Source organism: Paralichthys olivaceus, chromosome 3 (genome assembly GCF_024713975.1).
Source record: "Paralichthys olivaceus isolate ysfri-2021 chromosome 3, ASM2471397v2, whole genome shotgun sequence".
Lineage (NCBI taxonomy): Eukaryota > Metazoa > Chordata > Actinopteri > Pleuronectiformes > Paralichthyidae > Paralichthys > Paralichthys olivaceus.
In genome coordinates this window covers 15001405-15022031 of record NC_091095.1, presented here as the reverse complement: position 1 = coordinate 15022031, position 20627 = coordinate 15001405, and the positions used below count along the sequence as shown (strand labels likewise).

The 20627-nt window shown below is 41.0% G+C and overlaps 1 protein-coding gene across 4 annotated transcripts; it reads left to right on the top strand.

The window, feature by feature from the left end:
• The first annotated feature begins 17 nt into the window (after nucleotides 1–17).
• Nucleotides 18–20485, top strand: shc2 (SHC (Src homology 2 domain containing) transforming protein 2). 4 transcript variants are annotated; one of them, XM_069522143.1, is made up of 15 exons: nucleotides 18–723; nucleotides 1759–2490; nucleotides 3977–4768; nucleotides 8804–8874; nucleotides 11723–11783; nucleotides 12029–12148; nucleotides 13057–13110; nucleotides 13311–13362; nucleotides 13589–13715; nucleotides 14999–15176; nucleotides 15867–15960; nucleotides 17198–17368; nucleotides 17493–17830; nucleotides 18185–18335; nucleotides 18876–20485. In XM_069522143.1, the coding sequence occupies exons 3-14, from the start codon at nucleotides 4004–4006 to the stop codon at nucleotides 18311–18313; spliced, it is 2160 nt and encodes a 719-aa protein (XP_069378244.1). In that variant the 5' UTR covers nucleotides 18–723; nucleotides 1759–2490; nucleotides 3977–4003; the 3' UTR covers nucleotides 18314–18335; nucleotides 18876–20485. The 4 variants fall into 4 exon arrangements, with proteins under 4 accessions (XP_069378244.1, XP_019936702.1, XP_019936698.1 ...); XM_020081143.2 differs by lacking the exon at nucleotides 1759–2490 and having other exon boundaries at nucleotides 4508–4768; XM_020081139.2 differs by lacking the exon at nucleotides 1759–2490.
• Nucleotides 20486–20627: the final 142 nt, after the last annotated feature.

Below are 20627 nucleotides of genomic sequence, written 5' to 3'. Positions count from 1 at the left end.
GTGGGTGCATTTGTTAGAGCTCATTTAAAAACGCGTACATTTCGCCAATAGTTTTAAAATTACGTTTTAAGCCACACGGGTAAAATAAGGTGTAGGTGTTAAATATACCTGGTGTATTTAAAAAGGTTTCTACGGTGGCTGAGAGAGATTAAGAAATTAAGAAAACGCATGAAAATAGAAAAAAACAAGTGCACAAAGTCAGTTGTAGTTCAAAGCTGTGAGAAGTTCCATCACTGGACCTCAGCCAGGTTCATCACTTATCCGGGTCCCCTGGAAACATGGACTGTGTCCTTTTCGCAATTTGCAGCTCGTTTCTGTATTTGCATATGTTGAGACTTTTTGCAGCGCATGTGTCGAATTGATGAAATAGTTTTTTTCTGTTTTCTTCATTTGGACGTGTTTTTTCTAATATGTACTGCGTTGAGCTCTCTCGGCCACCGTTCTTTCGCAGGAACTTTTTCTGAAACGGACAAACAGGCGCAGTGGGAGCTCTGCATCTCTCCACTCTCTGCGCCACGCTGTGACGCTCCCTGCTCTTCACACGTGCGCCTCCATGATTCTCCGCAGTGTGAAAATCAACCTGTTTCCATCTCGATGCGTCGGAAGCTGAAGTTCACTGAAGCGATCTCCTCCATGTTCCTTCACAGGAGGCGGTGAACACAGCGGCTGAGCTGTGCACGTCACACGCACACATGGATCAAGCACAGCAGGTGAACTCTGCAGGTAACTGACGGTATAACTCCCCACGTTTCCTTTCAATCATAAATATGTATAAATAGTACGAAGGGAAAATAAATAAATAAATGTTATAGTCTAACAATACACACAGAATATGATCATTTGTTTGTATAAATCATCAACCATCTTCAAATCTTCACTTGAATCGTATATTTGCAATAATCTGTCAATAATTCAGGTCTAGGAAAAAAATAACAATTGCAAATGTGTCTAATAAGAAGGACAAAACGATTTAACGAAAAACAGAAATACCTTTTGTCATCACAAACTCACACAGGTTTGTTTCTCTATACTTCTGGCAAATCAGATTATATGTTATAAGGTTAATGATCCCTTCAAAAGACAATACAAAGAAAAAATATTTAGAAATAATTATAATCAACAACTGTATCTGAATTTACAGTCCAGACAGTCACACATTTTCTATTCTTTAAGCTCTGTGCTTCAGCATACTCAATTAAAATGGATCATATACAGTAATTTACTTACTATTTCATTTGAGTAAGTTTACAGCAATATAAATAACTATGTGGGTTCAAAGATAACTGGAAAGACACAAAAGACACATTTTCTTTCTTTTAAAAAAAAAAAGCCTTTGCAGTCAATGACCACCTGAAGTTTTCAACCCATAATGCATCAGACGGTTTGAATTTTCCCTCATACATTCAGCCATCAGCTCTGCTTGTCATGGGGTCACTTTGCCTTGAGTCTGGTCTCCAGCAGGTGCAATGCCATTCAAACAGATTGAGGTCCTGGGGCAATGTGGAAGGTTCAAATCCCAGTAATGAGAGAAGTGGTTCTTTTTGTCATTAAAAAATATTTCTTCAAAAGACATGATCACAGAATCTCCCTATCCCTAAAAGATAAAAATAAATTATTATTATTTAAATTTTACACCGATTTCCATTAACTCAATAATATCCTTTTCTTGACATTTCATCATTACTGTTGTGACTTTATATGCAATCTATGGTTGTGACTCAGTGCTACATAGTGATCTCTTTCTATATTTTCTCTAAGCTTAACTAGCACTACTCTTCTCATTCAATGATTTGTAAGTACAACTCTCTGTTTACATTTTAACCAGACACTATAGTTCAGGGTTTGTGTCCTGCAGCTAACTGTGCTGATGTTGTTCTAAGTTGTAATCGCTGTAACAGCTGCTAATGAGTGGTGGTGTATTCACAGTGTGGTTTGTTCCACTTGTAAATGCAAAGCACCAAAGTCAGGAGGTGAATACGTTAAATCTTCACATACAGAGAAACACTTTATAGTTGTGTCATTTAAAGTGCTCTGTAGGTGCAATTAAATAAGTTGCTTTTGTATCTATTTCTTAAAAATACTCCATTTAATTAGGTTTGAGTGTACAATTTGTATATTTGTTTTATTTTTGCATGTGTTGTCAGTGCAGTTATTTGTCAGGTAAATAAGGACAGAAAGTACAGATGAAGGCCAGCTTCTCTTGCATCTGTCAACATGTATTGATTAAATCTGGTTTATCAGTAACTTCTTATACTGTTTCAAAAAACAAACGAGAAGTGATTGGCTGTATGGAGGAAGGTGGGATGGCAGTGGAGGTGGTGTCACAGGGATTCTGATGGTGGTTTTGCTCGGTTGCGTCATTTCTTTCTTATTATATTTCATTATTATATTCAACCACAGCAACAGTTGTTTTGTATTGTGATCGTAGGTTTATTCAAATAGTTTATCTCTGACAAAGGCCATTGGACATTAACTGGGTTGGACATATAGGTAAGCTTTGTTTCTCTGATCTACTCCTGAACTCTAGTGCACAATCTGTACATATTGTTTTGAAAATTTTTATTTGTTCTCTCTCACAAAAGAAAACAAGACGTTACTTTCCAGACTGATTATCGAACTTAACAAATTGTAACAACTTGCTTGATTGGATTTACACTGATTGACAGGAACATAATGAGCTTTTCCTTGTCTGTGTGGGTTGAATTATTTTGTTAATACATTCCCCCTCATTTGTGAAACTAATGACCCAGCCTATTCAGTTATCTCACAATCATTCTTGACGGTGTTTGAATCCAAGTATATTTTTTCTCTTCATTTAATATCAGTTGTCACTTTTTAAATTTTCCAAACAGCCTGAAATACCTGTGTGGTCATCATGGTTTATTCCTGATCTTTGCGTTCTTTCTCAACATCTCATTCTCACTCTTGCCCTGTGTGCGTGAAAATGACCACCAAAAAAAAAGAGAAAAGTTGTGCAGCGTGAATCCCTCCTTAAACATGTGCTTCACACTCCAAATCTTGTCCATTGAGGCATACCTTACATTACCTTTGTGTGATGAAATGGGAAAATACAAGTGTGACATGGATAGAAAAAGACATGAGGGAGGCTGCAAGTGAGGACCGTGCTGAGACGGCTGACTGCTCTCAGGGGAAAGAGTATGGGAGAGAAGTAGGGAAGAGAATTCAGACAGATGGAGGAGGGTGGATTTTTCTAGACGTAGTCGCTCATGAAGCTTCATTGTTTCCTTTGTTAAGTGTTTGTGTATTATCAAGACAAATGGAATCACACTCACATCGACTCTCACAAGAATCACTTAAAATGATTGGATTACATTTGCCTGTATTGATTAACTCTCAATTATTCTCTTAATATTTCTATATTTGAATTTGTCAGTGGGACAATATCGTGTATGTTTTTGTGCACGCTACACCTGAAGAGAAATATTTTTGTTTGTGCAATTATGTGTTTATCATTTTATTAACCCAATCAGTGAAAACTAATGTAACCTTAAATGTAACCTCATCATTTCTGCTTTCTTTTATTTGCTCGTGTTATATATTGACAGGTTTCTTCATTTGTGTGTGAGTGAGTGTGAGTGCAACAGAAGGGTGGATCAGGCAGATGTGTTTTAGCTAATAGAGTCTGAGAGCAGCTGGGCAGGGCAGGGCTAATAGACCAAATGACATCATCTAGAGAGCGAGAGAGAGAGAGAGACACTGGGAGTATAAGAGTGAGCGTGCCTGAGGCAGTGAAAGGAAGCAGGCCAGCACTGATAGAGGAGAGAGCGGCATGAGAGTGGGACAGTCTGTGTGCGTGAACGGGAGAGGACCAGACGTTCGTTTGACTTTGAAAGGGATATAGGCCTCTGTCCGGCAGATTTTTTCCTTTAGTTTTCCCCTCTCTTCTGTCACACCCTCCCCTCTCCCCTCTCCCCTCTCCCCCCTTCATTCTCTTGACAGTTATCCCCCCTCTCAGCTCCTGCTTCAGGCGGCTCCTCCGGGCATGCTCCTTAAGCCAAAGTATGACCGCTTTCGCAACGAGTCTGTGACCTCTTCTGACGACCTGATGCAGAGCCTAGCCATGAGCGGCAAAGTCGTGGCCACGCCGGTAGTCCGCTCCTCCACCCCGAGCCTTCCTCTGCCTCCCCTGCCTACTCTGGATCCCAGCGCCAGGACCTCCTCTGCTGGGGCTACAGCCCTGGCTGACTCCCCTTGCCTGGATGGGGAGCAGGATGCCACCACAACCTTCTGCATGCTCATCCCGAAGATGCCCCAGTGGAAGTTCTCCAACTCCCTGCTCAGCCGGAGCCCGTCCAACTCTAGCTCAAGCTCCAGCTCTAGCAAGGACTCGGGCAAGGCGGCAGCAGCTCCTTCCCAGGCCTCTGTCTCCCCTTCCTCATCATCGCACAGGCACAGTGGCGCGACCTCGGCCACTGGCCCAGTGGCAAGTCTTGCGGCAGTGCTTAACTCCTGTGACCCTGTGTGTGTCACCCCCTGTTCCTTACAGGCCATCCGGGGGCAGAGAGCAGTCACGGCAGCACACTCTGCCAGTCCAGGGGGTCAAGGATTTGGGGCTACAGAGGCCATGGCGAGTCCTGGTGTTTCAGGCAGCTCCAGGTCAGGAATGAACCGCAGGACGAGGGTGGAAGGGATGTGGCTAGGGGGAGAAGACTTCAACCAGAAGGGCAGCTTCATCCACAAACCCTCCCAGGGCTGGTTGCACCCTGACAAGAAGATTGCAGGACCAGGAGCTTCTTACATCGTCAGGGTGAGTCACTGGCCATCTTATTAATGCATGCAGTATATGTATTGTCAATTAAGTTAAACATCCAACTAATTGTGTCCTTTTGCATCAGAAGAAAGAAGGAGAAAAACTTTTCTTTTGCAGATGCTCATTAACGAACAACTGCCTTTCCACAGCAACCAGCAAATGCCATAATATTGATGACCCCGTTTACTGGTCCCTCTATCTGGGTTAGGAAAGAAAAGGACACAGCAGTGCCAGACAGTTTCTTATGCAGCTCATGTGGCGAGGGCTGGGGAATACATAATTTAATCCAGATAGATGGCTTGGTGTGGCTGGCTGGTGGAGGACTGCGTCAGGATGCCGCACAGGCATCTGGGTGGACAAAGATAAGGCGTGAAATTATGTGTGGACGGATTGTTATTCTGTTGTAGTTTACTGAAGCTTGTCTGCGTCATACACAGCAATATATTTAAAGTGCATGCAACCTATGTGTGATTGTGTGCTGCTGTGGGAGTGGTGCTCTTTGTGCGGTTCTACCATTGTTTACATTCGTGCTGGTAGTGAGGCCATAAGAGTGAAGTGTGATATATAACCCTCTTCATCGTGAATCTCAATCGTTAATATAATTGTAATAAGTGTATGATGTTTTTAAATATTACACTTACATTTTTACACAAACTCTTTCTATTAAACAAGATTAGGCTGCATAAAGAAATTGACGTTTAGTTAGTTGATTAAATCAAATAGCTAATTCTGTGTGATCTTTATTTGGGTGTGCTTGTGATGTGTGTTTACAAAGGGTTACCATCTCGAGCAGACTGCTTGACGTCAATGTCAATGATCTCCCCTCAGCAATCCCCCGGCTCCCGTTCATCTCCTGCCCCTCTTCGCACTGCTCTTCTCCCCTCTGCCCCCCAAACTAATGACATGCTCTTGATTAGCACAGTCTGGGGCCCAAGCAGGCTTTCTAATGGCATTATACAGGCACCATTCATTCCAATATTCAATTACATTTAGTCACAGTCATTTGCATCATGTGATGTGGAAGAGGACGGTTGGATCGGTATGGGAGGGGTCCTGTGATAAGTCCGGACGAGTCCTCTATCCCCGTGCAGAGCTTTCCTATGTTCCTAAGTATTGCTGTCATACATTGGCTAATTATGAGTCTAAGCTTTAAACAGTTAATAGTTGTCATCTCTGAATGTGCACTGCAATAAATGTAGATGACCCATGTGAGCTGATGCTGGCAACGCACTGTGAATACAGACGGCAGCTAAAGCAGTGGAATATGTGCAACTCAGCTGTAAATCCATGCAGGGAGGAGTAGTCGCTGCATGTATTAGTGTCAAAGTGACAGTAGGTTTCTGCTGTGCTGTGCCATTTTTAATCAGCTCTCTCTCTCCCTCCCTCTGTTTCTCCTCTCTCGCTCACTCCTGCACAAAACCACGTGCGTCCATCCACAGTCACCCCTCTCCTGGGAAGATGTTCAGCATAAGTTTCCACCACCCAAACACTTTCTGTGTCCTCATGGTCGAGTCAGGCTCCGTGTCTGTTCTGCATCTGCCATCTCTGAAACTGCAGCAACCATCACACAGAGATGTCCAGCTGCCAAAGCTGCTATCATTTAGGGAGCTATATTAAAACCAGACTGCTGTCATCTTATTCTGTGCACTTGCAATCTGGTGCATAATATATCCCTCATCAAATTATAAATATCTGTAATACGATTTTTGACTTTTGCTCTATCACTCAAAACAGGAATTGCAAAAAGATGCACTAAAGTTAAAAAGAGCTGTGTCTGCTCTTTATCATTACCCACCCTACATGCCTCCTGGTCTGGACCTGCATTCATTTGAAAATGAGATATTAGATAATTAATGAATGTTTCTTTATTTTCTTCATTGACAAACTAGAAAAATGAACTGACTTATGTCAAAGCCACAGAGAGAGAAAGAAAGAACTGATGAATCAATGGCTGAGAGAGAGAAAGAAAGAAAGCGTTATATTTCTGAGGAATGCCTGTTGAGCCCCTTTCCCACTTACACCCACCAACATCTGGCTTCTGTCCTCAGTGTGAAAGGGGACAATCAGCTTTCTTTCCCAAGTGAAATAACTGCAGCAGTCGGTTTTGGCTCCAACTCTGATCGTCATTAATGTAAAGATTTAATTTTCAGCCCGTTTCCAAAGTGTGGCATCTTTCATAGCTCACAGTGCACTGTAAACAAACCTGTCAATCGTGGTGCTGCTAAAACATGAATACGATTAAACGACTTATTATTTTTATACAGTCTGTAGGTTATACACAGCCCTGCACAGCTGTGTCAGTGATGCTAGCCATGATTAGCCCTCTGCATGCCTGAGAGTGTACCCTGCTCACCGCTCTCACTCCTGCTGCCCCAAGAGCTTAAGTTTTAAAACACACATATACTGACCACAGTGTCACACACACAGGCCCTAACACTGACCGCAGCACCGACCCACACATGAGACAGATCCTTTTTCCTAGTGTGCCTGACAGCTACCAGCTCACTGTCAGTCAGAACCAGTTTGCCCAAACAGAAAGACAATGTTAAAGGAGCCGCTTTTCTCTTTAAGCAGGTTTACCCATGAATAGAATCCTGCATATATGTGTTCATTTCGGTGTAAACCAGGTTATTGGAAGTTCAGTTTCTTGTAGTCTCTGGAAAGGTTAGTTGGAAAGAATAAAAGTGCACACAGAGTGATAGAAGAAGGGATGCATTGCATCAGCAGATGAGTGAGTGACAATGGAGGCATTGGTTGAGAGAGAGGGAAAGAAAAAAGAGAGACAATTTTCCTGATGGAAACACCCCCGCCTCCCCTGTTCTCTCTCCCATGTCCAAATCTGGTTAGAAAGCTCATTAGGCTCTCATCTCAAAGGTCTCTCTCCCTCCTTCTCTCTTCTGTGTGTGTGTGTGTGTGTGTGTTTGTGTCGCTGCCGTGTGTTCTGTCTTCTGTTGGTTGTACTCGGTACAGTAATAACCCACTGAATGTGGCATTGATTGAGCCTGTAGTACTGTAGTGTGGACAGGACGTCAGTTATGTAGCAATAAAGTGAGTTTGACAAAGAGTTTACAAATCGAACAAGTTGTTATATTTCTAAAAATGGAACATATTTTGAATGTAGTTTAAAATTGTTTCTTTTTCATAAGAAGTATTTTTAAGCAGGACATGCACAGACAAAAAATACAAATATACATAGATATGAGCACATTGCAAGTTGTTTTACAACTATTAATCAAACTTATTGGATAAATAGACACGTAATTTCTGTGGGATTGATTTAGTTTTCTGTATTTTATTCATGAATTGTCTTATTTGACTCAAACATTGCACACAACACTGTAACTGTCATGTAGTTTGACAGGTTATTTTTGATCAATTACATAAATGTCAGATTATATTTTGCTGTAGAGATAAAAATTTTTGTTTATTAGAAAGTTAAAAGTTATTAGTTAAATACTTACACATTTAGTGCGTTTTCATTTAAACCTGCAGATAAGTACAGAGCATCGTAACATGCAGTGATTGAACACAGGACACAAACACACTCACACCCTCAGAATCCTCCAGAGGACTAAAGAAGCTGCAGTTTGTCCATGATTTGAAGCTCTTAGTGCTTACAATCTAGTTAAGGTTCCATTAGCACCTCAACCTGACGGCCATTAGGAAGCTGCTCAGCTGCTGCTCACTACATTCATACACGTTTATGTCCGACATGTGGGTTTGAGCCAGATTATAGTGTTTAGTTGGAAATAGCCATGTTAGAGATAGACGATTTCTAATGTAATTGATATCATTATTATTATTATTTTCCTAGATGAGGAAGCTGCCAATATCAATAACAGTCCATGAGTTCCTGTTCAGCTTTTATTTTATCCTCCATCTTGGAGATAGTCATGCTTTCATTTTTTTTTCTCAAATCAATGGAATTACACTGACACTATTTCACATGCTGTTCACAATGTTTATACAATATTTAACTTTTACCCAAATCTGTTGGCCATATTTTAAAACTTGTTTTGTTTCTGTTTGCAGTACATGGGCTGTATTGAAGTGTTGAAGTCAATGCGCTCCCTGGACTTCAACACGAGAACTCAGGTGACGAGGTAAGCTGCTGCACCTATCTCTGCTGGTAGCGATGAGTCAGATCTAACATGTATGGGAAATAATTACCAACCACTATAATATCAAATTACCATCAGTGGTGCGTCAGTGCTCGGCTGATACATGACTTGTTTTCATTTTCTGATCGTTGACATGTCAGTGTGACTTGAGAAATGATCCTAGATGCTGTAACAGGTTGCTATTACACCCCAAGCTTTAATATAAACACTTTATCTTTTAGGGATTGTAAAAGAAAATTGACTGCAAATCTGAATTTCTTGTAGTTTCTTTCACCTAACCATGATCAACTAGTTGCAGTAGATATGTAATGCTGATGCAAGTATTAAAACAAATGAACTCAAAACTAAAGTCACAAGATTCTTCATGATGGCAGATGGTGTTTTATGTCCCAGTTAGGAAATAGACGTAAATATCGTACACATCGTGAGTTTAGTGGTGCACAATTTTCTATGTTTACGTACAAACCTGAACCTCACGTTCTTGGTGTGTTATTGTTATCAAACCAGGGTTCTTCTCAATCCTCATCCACATGGGAGAAGTGCACACTCCTGCTCTCCCTCTCTGTCTCTCACAATCCTTTCTCTCTCCTCCGCCATCGATCTGTAGTAACCAGAGCCCACAGCTTAAGTGCAAGAGGAGGGAGGGGGTGAACAGCAGAGATGGAGTGATAGAGAGAAGGAGAGAGGGAAAGAGATCTATTATTGATGATGCTCACTAATGACTGTGGAAGGCTGCAGTGGTCCCCCTGAACGCACCCTGCTGGATAATATCTGTGGCTGTAACTTCTTGAGAAGGAGGAGGGATGCGTTCAAAACAAAACATTAGCAAAGGGAGGAATCACACTGAGTCTTAGCTGCATACATCAGGTTAAGTTGTTGTATGACAACATTTTAATCAGGTGTTTTTGACATGGAGCCTTTAGCCTATTTTCCACAGGTCAAAAAACCCCACTAAGCATTCACTCCTGGGTCAAATTGATTCTGCTGCATGTACAGGTTTTTATCAGCTCTGGCTCTGATCGACAGTTATTCAAATATGATACACAGGTGACATTGAAAATGACGCACAGAGGAAAAAACAGAAACGCATCCTTCTCTACTGGCAATCAGGAAGGAGTGAATCCTGCGTATACCTGCTAATTTTGGTGTAAAAGAGATATTCGTCTCTGAATCGGTGGCGGATGATGTTTTTTGTGAAATCAGGGGCCACAACAGTGTCAGTTTATTCAGAGGGGCCAATTATAAGTCTACAATTCCCCATTCAGTAAGGCGGATTTTCAAGTCATTCCTGTTTACTGTTAGCTCTATGGCCGCACATCATGAAATATGTTTTAAATATTGTTCCTTGTTCAAGCACATTGATAACTTCAAATAATAATTAAAATAAATCTTAACAAATTGTCATAGTTAATGTTAATACTGACAATAAGTGAGTAGTTAATAAAAATAAAAACTACTTAAAGTAGAGCCCCCCTCCCCCGCCCCGAGCTGCTCGTCTTTCCTACAAGGCCCAAAGTCAAGAATCAAACCAAAAACCTTTTTTTCATTATTATTTATTCTGTGTACTTTATAAAGTGTGGCTACATTTGATTCCAAAGTCAGAGCCTGCATTTCTAGAGAAAGGGGCCTTGTTCAGCTTCATGACTATACATTTTAACCAAGTCTAAGAAAACAGTGGTCATCAGAATAAAAAAAAAAAAATGCACCTCAGCTCCTGGATTTGAAAAGAGTGTTTTTTCCCAACAGTACTCACAGTGTTAAACAGCAACATGAGTGATAATGAAGCCCAGCAGTTTATTTCATTTATTGAGGCTGCAGACAAAAACAACAACAACCCATCTCTCCTCCTCCTCCTCCTCCTCCTCCTCCTCCTCCTCCTCCTCCTCCCCCCTCTGCCCTCTCATCGGCATGAGTCACTGCACATCGTGGTGTTCGTCAAAAATCCCTGAGAAGACCTTTTAACCGAGATGGGGGCCCGGGATGCTGCTTTTTAAATATTTACGAGCCACTTGATAGGGGCAGCTGGGTTCTTCGACTGCTGTCCCTGCTGTCCCCTGGCAGAGAGAAAGAGAGAGAGGGAGAGAGAGTATCTATCTCTCCAGCCTCAAATCCACATTAAGTCTCACTCACCACTATCGTCCTCACAGGGAAGAGGAGCTTTAAACGCCCATTAAGCAGACATTCCCAGGAGTTACAGCAGCTTCAACACAAAATTGTGACAGATCTGCAGAGATAATTGCTCTGTGGAAAGTAAACAAGAATAATGATGCCCCAAAGAAGCAGTAGAACATAATTTTTTTTTATCAAATTATAGTGTTGCCTCTAATTTAACTGGAATTTAAACAGCAGATGAAGAAACAATCACAATAATAAATGTTGTGTTTTTGTAAGATCCGTAGTTTGGTGTGTTGTGAACAGACCCTGCTGGGACCTTTTCTTGAGCTTTGAACTGTGACGGGTCTGCGACCTCTGACTTTAGCCCGAGGCAGGAAACACTAAGCTTCTGTTCATGTTTAACCCTAAAATGTTCCATCATTGTGATGCAGCAAAATTTGTGTAGCTCCGCACATGAGCTAAACATTCAACAGCTTTCATCTCACATCAAGTGACCGTTATATTCATTTGCCCTTTGTTAAACTAGGATGGTCCCATTTACAGTACAACCCAGTACAACCCAGTACAACATCTCCTCTGCCAGGCAGTCCTGGTCATAATGTGGCTGCACAGATGCCATAAATCCACATGGTTTTGAGATCATAAATATGTCCTTGCTGCCAGTATCTCCCCACTGTATTTTCACCTTTGACCCTGTTTTCATTTCCCTAACTAGGGAAGCCATCAACAGGCTCTGTGAGGCTGTGCCGGGAGGAAAGGGGCCGTGGAGGAGGAAGGTAAATAGGAAACGTTTAATTCTAATGTGCATGTTTGCAAATAATTCTTAGTTCCCATGCATACTGAAGTGGTTTTAACCTTGGAGAAGTGTATGTGTAGAATATACAACACAGGGAATAATGTCTATGGTTTGGTAGACATGCAGCTTGTGTAACGCCTCCTGAAACCTGGAGGCTTTCTCTCTTTCTGAAATAATCCCAGTTTAAAATACGTCATGACTTCCACTGTTTCGTCTCTCATGCAGGCCCTGAACAAAGCTCTGCAGTCCGTGATGGGAAAGAGTAACCTGCGATTTGCAGGCATGACCATCGCAGTCAATATTTCCACAGAGGGCCTCGGTCTGCTAATCCCTACCACACGACAGGTTAGATGAGGCTACATTATGATATATTCATCTCCTTCAGAGACTCTAAATCGTCTTTCAGTTTGAATGTGAGTGTGAGTAGTTTTTTGTCTCTATATCTTGGCCTGTTATATGCTGGCGATTGCAGCTGGGATTGGTTCCAGCCCCTCCACAAGCCTCAAAGGATAACTGGTAGAGATAATGAATGGATGGATCGACCTCTAAAAGATTAGAGGGAGGAAATTATCCAAATATACTTTATTAAATGTTATTGTCGACAGCTGATATGAATAAAAATCCTCTGTCACCATTGTCACCGTTAAAAACCTAAATATGTGTGAACATATTATTTTAGCATTTTATTTATTCCTTCAGTTCTTCAATTTCAATAATGATATGTGTCAATTAATTACTCGTCAATCCCTGAGATTGAACATCCAACAATTAGGTTGGGACATGAGTAGATTCAATGTTAAGATACATGGGAGAGAATAATTAACAATGATTTTTTTGTATCATTTTCACCTGAGAACAAAATCCAGTGGAAAACACTGAATTCCTCTACACATGAAAATTGTTGAGTTTAGTTATGTTAATTTCAGTGTAATCCAAAAACAATATCTACTGTTACACATTCCTTTCATATAAACAACATAACATGTATACATGTGTCTGTTTCTTCACAAATCACATAACAAATCAATTATATATTAATCAATAGCTGTCATCACAACATAATGTTGAGGAATACATATGTCAGTTGTGTATGTGTTGTTTTAGTTGATAACATTAGTTCAACTTGTGTATTGGAAAACCCCCTAACCTTTACTTTCATAGATTTTGGCATCTCATGTTTGTTTGTCGTTTTACGTTGCTGTTTATCACTGTAAGAAAACGGTCAAACCTCTGCCTCCATGTGTCTCTTCCAGGTGATAGCACATCATCCCATGCAGTCCATCTCCTTTGCCTCAGGGGGAGACACAGTGAGTGCAGTATTTCTCTTCTAGCTTACGCTGATGTTGTTGTTGCTGGAATGGACATTTTTGGCGGACAGCAAATATCTGACTGGACTGCATTTTACTAGTTACCAATCTCGTGACCCGGGACTCAATGGCGGCCTTAATGTAGTTACATACATCTAATTTATGTGGTCTAATTGAATTTTTCCTCCTGTCTGTTGCAGGATACGCCTGATTATGTAGCATATGTGGCCAAAGACCCAGTGAATCAGAGAGGTATGCCCTTCTTTTTCATAAGCAAACTAAATCATTCCCCTATGAAGTTTCGCTTGATCAAAGGGTCGACCTTACCATTACACTTATTACATTTCTTGCTTCATGTCACCCCTATATGCATAAAAGGTTTGGGAAAAAATACAACATAATGGGATTAATATTAGCACATACTCTAAAAAGTATGCGTCAGCTTGGAAAAACAACTTTTTTGTTTTGTTTCCCTCAGCGTGTCATATCCTGGAGTGCTCCGATGGTTTAGCCCAGAGTGTCATCAGCACCATCGGCCAGGCCTTCGAGCTGCAGTTCAAACAATACCTTCACAGTCCTCCCAAAACCATGGCGTCTATAGAGAGGTAACACACACTCCGGCCAAAATCATGACGGCTATGCACAGATAAAAACAAGCCTGTGATATCTGTGGGGTGGTGTCACAATATCAGATCATACAACTGCAGTAACAACAAAAATTTACTGAGAAACATAAATGCACATTTCAAAAGCTTAATTTGTTACCTGACAGTAACTGAAGATCATCTGGCTAAACAATGCTTCACAAAATCTGGATTATTGTTCACATCCACATCATATTTCACATGTTCATAGATGTTAGTACTCTGCATGTGCCTGATCTCTTTCATAAAGATATCTGCATCATTTGTAAAGAAATACACAAAAATGTCAAAGAATGCCCCCTGATGTTAAAGACACACAGAAACAAGTTAGCTTTTTTTTATCCATCCCCCAAATTAAATCAGCTCCAAAAGATAAAAGGTTCTTCCTTGGCCTGTATTCCGCCCGTTTATCAAGCTTTAAGAAAGATGAGTGTTTTTGCATAATCCCGCTGACAAACTGATTTAACACAGCTTCCATGGTGGAGCTAGATGTTCTTTTAGGAAGATTGACATGGGAGAAGTGAAGGTGCCGGATGTTTGCTTCGTCACATAATCAGTCAAAAATAGTTTGACAGTATGAATGTTAAATGTGTCCTAAAGAGCTTAGTTGCAGTTTCCCCCAGTATAAACCTGATGTGCTGTACACATCTCAGGTTTCTTTCTTGTTGTTTCATTACAGAGAGACTTGTGGCTGAATAATCTTTTATGCTTCATAACTGAGTGAAATGACTTGGAAGTATTGAAGTTGCAGCCGTAATAAGAGCTTGTTGAATTCTGCAAATCTTTATTCTCCTTTAGCATATGATACATCATCTATGAAAAGGAGCAGAGCGGTAATGCTGTCCCACAATTCCTTGCAGCAGCAACACTAAAGCGACGCACCTTTGTAGACCCAAATAAATACAGAAAGAACAAAGCACCTTCTTTATGCTTGTGACATGATCCAAATCTAATGGAAGCTCCAAGCCGTTGTTCTCTTGTGTTCTCCTCTGTTCTGGTTTCCAGTGATCTATATAAATATCTGGCTGATTTATAGGGATCACTTTCAGATACAGAGATGACATCTGATCTCTCACAATCCATCCGAGAACCCAGCTCTCCTGATCGTTCATTTTTACTATTAATATCACTCAACCCAATTATTCATTTCAATTATAGGAGAAGTTGTGTGGAACATTCATTTATTTCCTTTAATCAAGAAATGTAGTGCCTGTCACCTAGACTGCATGTTTGTTCTCCCTCAGATCTGTCAGGCCAGAGGAGCCAATGTGGGGAGAGGACGAGGACTTCTCTGAGCACGATTACTACAACAGCATCCCGGGGAAGGAGCCTCCTGTTGGGGGTGTGGTGGATTCCAGGCTCAGGCCCAGTGGATCTCTGCTGGGTCACATCCACACACAGCCACAGAGCAAGAACACGCAGGTGAGTGATTCTGGAAACAATGTTATTCTGTCATTAGCAGCTCAGTAGGTATCACAAGTTTTTTTTGTTTCGGAAGATGTTCTGGAGCCTTTAGGCAAGTATTTGAAGGAAACTCAACCCCCAGTTTTTTTTACACACTTTTACTTTTAAAGTAATTTTTTCCTTTTCTTTGCTGTACTTAACCTAGCGTAGGAAAAGAGAAGTACTGCCGTATACTGCAACTATATCTGAGGTTGTTACATCACAATACGTCAACATCTAGTCTTCATCACGTACTGAATAACTCTCCTTTAACAGAGAATAAAGCCAGACTCAAGCTGAAGTCTCCCATACCTCCCTTATAAACTGTTGACTAATGTACATAAAGCTCATTGTTAAGGACTTAAACAAATAACAGGAGCATGAAAATAAACTCCATCTTGTCCTGATGTGCCTGCAACATAATTGCTAAAGACAGATTTGATTAAAGGAAGAGCCTTAGCTTCTCTGTTGTTTACCAGGTGAGAGGAAACACTGCTCTCTCTCTCTGCCTCTTCTTCAAAATATGGTGACACACTGGAGCTAATGTTACAAACAGAGTGCTTCAAAACATTATTATGTGGGGGACGAGGGATGAGAATTGTCCATTCAGTTGTAGAGACAGTAATGTGTTTATCATGTGTTCCTCTGGTGTATGATGTGTGTTTGCAGATGGGTTCCCCAGCGAGGAGGGAGCAGGCGTCTTACCCTCCTGGTCAGCTCTGTTATGAGCTCCACTGGGACACTGAGGCCAGCAGCAGCTCAGGTACAGAGACACCCTGTGGCAGTAAGCCGATATAGCAGCGGGAGAGGAAAAACTGAAATCACTTGTTTTATTATAGAGAGGAATGGTTTGTTTGAAATGCCGAAACTGCTTCATATTTTAGTTCCAATGTTCTGTCTTTATTTAGTCAGAAAGCCGGAGGCCTTTAATCTTTGAGTTGGGGTATTTTTTCTTGTCGGATTATACTGTTATTGATTTGTCTGCCCCTCGGCTCTCACACTGTAGTGTATGCAAATTTCATGCCAGAAATGAGCAGACAGAAGAACGGTGTTCGGTCTCTTCACAGAATCACTTTATTGAAATTTGGGATTTTTAATCAGAACGACCTTTCAGATTAGAGGCTGGAGCTTGTGGGTTATGTTGTTTGTCAGGAGAGGAGCTCAGAGCGTCCTCAAGATTCTCTGGATTCTATTTGGATTATTATAGTAGTTGATCCTGAGAAATCATTTGTGTTATCTTTGTAGAAAGAATTTAGTGCATGTCAGACCATCCATGATACAATGGTGATGTCACGTCTGTGAGTTGGATAATGATGATTCTTCATTTTTTTCTGAAGAACCACTCATACAAAACACTTCACAGTTGTAGTTGTTAGACTCTAGGGAGAAGTAAAACTGTATCATCAGCCTTACAGTGAAAATAAATACTCCATAATGAGGCCTTGAGAAAACCAAAAAAAAAGAGGAATGAACCAATAAGGAACCTAGGGGTACACCACATAAGATTGGGTCTGAGGAAAAAGATGATTTGCTAACAGAGACACTGAGAGAGATTGTCTGTTGAGACATATGAAGGAAACTATTTTAAGGAAGAACTAGAGACCGCCACCCTTTTTTTATCCTGTGAATGAGAATCAAATAATCACCTTGAATGTTTTATTAATATTGAATGTACATATCAATAGTCTAGTGACAAGAGAGAGGAATTTATGATACTGACAGTTCCTGAAAACACAATGATATAATGAATATAGTTTGGACGACTTGTTGGAAATTTGTTTTACATTTTGACACTGAAAATATTTCCTTTCGTTGCATCCTTTTTATAATCAAGACATTATACACATCCAGTACAGACTGCAACTGCTTTCTTCATCTTCACCAGCTTGACTGTGGCAGTTAAAAGTGGACAAAAACCTTTTCACACACACACACACACACACACACACACACAAACGTCCTACATGTCCCTGAAGTCAGAAAAGATTTGTCTCCCTCAGGCCTGACATCAGATGGTTACCTGTGTGCTGACGGCCAACCACCTTGCAGCAGAGACTATGAGGAGCATCAGTATGTAAACACCCAGAGTCTGGAAAACCTGGAGTCACTGGCACAGGGACATAGAGGGGGGAGGGTACCCGACAGTCCCAAGAAAGATCTCTTTGACATGAGTAAGTCCTGAGATTTCTACTGAAATATTCTGACACATATCGTGAGGATAGTCTCACTTTGTTGTAAGAAGAATCCATTTATATTGATGATATTTTTATTTGTGAAACATCATTGTTGCTGTAGGGCCATTTGAGGACGCCCTGAAGCTGCATGAGGCCAGCGGTGGAGCTGTTGTCTCTGGTATGTCCACCACAGTTGGAGGGGGAGGAGGCGTTCGAATCCTGGAGGACCAGTGGCCCAGCCCTCCTCGCCGCCGAGCGCCTGTGGCCCCAAATGAGGATCAGCTCCGCAGGGAGCCCTGGTACCACAGCCGGATGAGCCGACGAGATGCAGAGAAACTCCTGGTCAGAGACGGAGATTTCCTCATCCGGGAGAGCACGACCAACCCGGGACAGTATGTGCTCACAGGCATGCACTGTGGCCTGCCCAAACACCTCCTGCTAGTGGACCCTGAGGGAGTGGTGAGTCAAAACTATGTCATAATAATTCATATGAAGCCAGGCGAAAAAAACTCAAATCAAGCTATTCAATCAAACACTGAACATTCATCATAGTGACATTTTTTATCTGGCGCCCCCTTTATAATAAGTGATTCTTGAGTTCTCTGCAGAAGCAGGTTCGATCCCGACCCAGCCCTTTTGCTACATGTCTTCCCTGCTCTTTCTCCCCTTTTCACATTTGAATTCTGTCCTATCAATCAAGGCCAAAGTGCCCAAAAATATATATTTAAAAGAAAAGTGTATTATAAATGTTTCATAGAGTTTATAGTCATCATAATTATTCACACCCCCTCATCTCTTGCTTTCATTGCACAGGTCCGAACCAAAGACATGTTATTTGAGAGCATAAGTCACCTTATCTCGTACCATCTGAAGAATGAGGTGCCTATTGTCGCAGTGGAGAGTGAGCTCCACCTTAAACAGGTGGTCAGGAGGAAGCAGTGAGCCACCTGCCTCGAATGGGACGGTAAGAAGAAGACGGAACATTTATGATAGTTGTGGAAATGCACTTTGTAGTGTCCCTCATTAATGAAGCCACGTGGCATTGGCTGCTTATGTCGAGCTTTTTATTCAAGGACACATCACCAAAATCATAAAAGCCTAACTAATCTTACATGTTCTTGCAGTTAGTATTTCATCCAGCTCCCTCCATAGTCAACCCTGCCAATCACTCGCTCACCGAGCTCACTGTCATATCTAGCTGACGTTGACTGATAGGCTTCTGACATGTTCACTGACAACCTGTACACTTCAGTAACCTTATTGAATGTGACCCTGTTACACAATAAGACTAACATAACAGTACCTGTCAATATAATCAGGGAACCAGGAGACAGTAAAACATCAATTTTTACAGTATTATATATATATTTTTAGATCTATCTGATGTATATTAATTTTATTTTATATTGCAATTCTATATTGTTAGAAGAACTGTGACGATTAAATCTCCATCATGTAACTATACTTGTATTGACTTTAAATCTGCTTCTCATTCTCATTCCAGAGTTGGATTTTTGTGTGCCCATGCAAAACATTTACAGAAAAAACTCTTAAATGGAAATCTTTTATCCCTGATGGATATTTATCTGGAACAAAGGCTTTCACTTTTTTATTTCCATAAACAACAAGGAGAGAGAGAGGCATCTGAATTCTCCTCGTACTTCCTCCACATGTTGGCCGGCCAGGATCAACCAAACTATCCCTCGGCTGTTACAGACTCCTCAGCATGCAGCTATAAGCTATTAAATCCATCACAATCCACAGTTTGACTAGACCTGAGGCTCAAACTGTCGACCAATGTGATGCTGTTCAGAGTGGACCCATCTTCAGGAAATCACACGAGGATTTGATGCACAGTGAAGAAATGTCCTACAATGCCTGTAATAGTGAGGAGCTTCCAGCCCACCATGGTTTGTCCAACCATTCAGTCACAGAACAAAAACTGTCACGTTAAAGATTCGATTGACAGAAACTGTTACCGGTTATGAGGCTGTCAGGTTGTGTATCCAGTGTGATTTCACTATTTTAAAAGACAATTTAAGAAACATCTGTTTCGCTGGACTGTAAAGAGAGTTTCTTTGTTACGTTCACAGGTCTGAAGGACCTGACGCTGAGATGGCACAATGGAAATACACCGAACGTGATGAGTCACTTTTGGGTTTATAAAAGAGCCACATGTCCTCCTGTTGTTTTTGTGTCTTCATAATAATATATTTTTTTTCAATCATGCAGTCATAGTATATCTTGCAGACAGAAGTAGACATAAAACACACTCACCATGGATATCAGTTGTTTGTGTTGTGTGTGTAAGGGTTGCTCCTAATTTGTTAAAGACATATTGTATGTGTAGTATAGTCCTGTGGAAACTAATGTTCAGTACTCCATCCTGGGCTGAAAACACTGTCTGTGCATACAAACCTCAGTATAACCACGCCTGTATTTCCTCTTACCCCTCACACGTCAGTGCCTTAATAACTACTGAGACAGGCATTTGTGTCTTGAGTGTATATAATGTGCATTTCCTTTATGCTCCTAATGCAGAGGACGGGTTTTCTTGCCATGCCAGTGAATGACTGAACAAACATCAGGATGATTAAGCTCTTATACGTGTGAACAGTAATCTAAGCTGCTCTTGTTTTGGATGAAAAATGTTTAATACTGTTGTCTTTAATTGTGTTGCTTGGATTAATCTTTTTTTTTTCTTTGACACAGATAGAACTCCTCTAAAGTGATCGAGATTACAGACTTGAGGGGTTTGGACTTGAAATTAAATCCTTTATTTGTCCCGGCTGAGGGAAATACATCACTTTATTCCTTATCTCTTTCTACCAATCGAATACTTCATATGTCATATCTTTTTTTCTTGCATTCCTATCTGATGCAACATACTGTATCTCTGCTCTTCTTAGTTGTGGCCTCATGTATGCACAGTGAGATGAGGTGAGCTACAAAGCCTTTTGGTGATGTCTGAATGATCAGTGTAACTTTGTCAGATGTTTCCCTTTTTGTGTTCTCAGGAATTTCATGGATTGTTTTCCCCTCCTTTGATTAACTTTATTGGCTTTTTGTCGATACAATTAATCAGAGTTGATTAAAGATGAATTGAAGAAATCATCTTGTCATTTGTGAGTCTTAATATCTGCTGACAGCTGCACAGTGATTCAGCTGTCATGCACTCATACTGCAGCCAAATCAAATATTTCCATCACCCAAAAATAGATATGAGACCGTGTCGAAGCTGCTGCTTCAACATAGT

Excerpts from the sequence above, each read along its gene's own strand:
- shc2 (XM_020081139.2), top strand. The coding sequence starts at position 4,004 with ATGCTCCTTAAGCCAAAGTATGACCGCTTTCGCAACGAGTCTGTGACC. Across the intron at positions 15,177-15,866 it reads CACAGAGCAAGAACACGCAG|ATGGGTTCCCCAGCGAGGAG; the intron begins GTGAGTGATTCT and ends GTGTGTTTGCAG. Across the intron at positions 17,369-17,492 it reads GAAAGATCTCTTTGACATGA|GGCCATTTGAGGACGCCCTG; the intron begins GTAAGTCCTGAG and ends TTGTTGCTGTAG.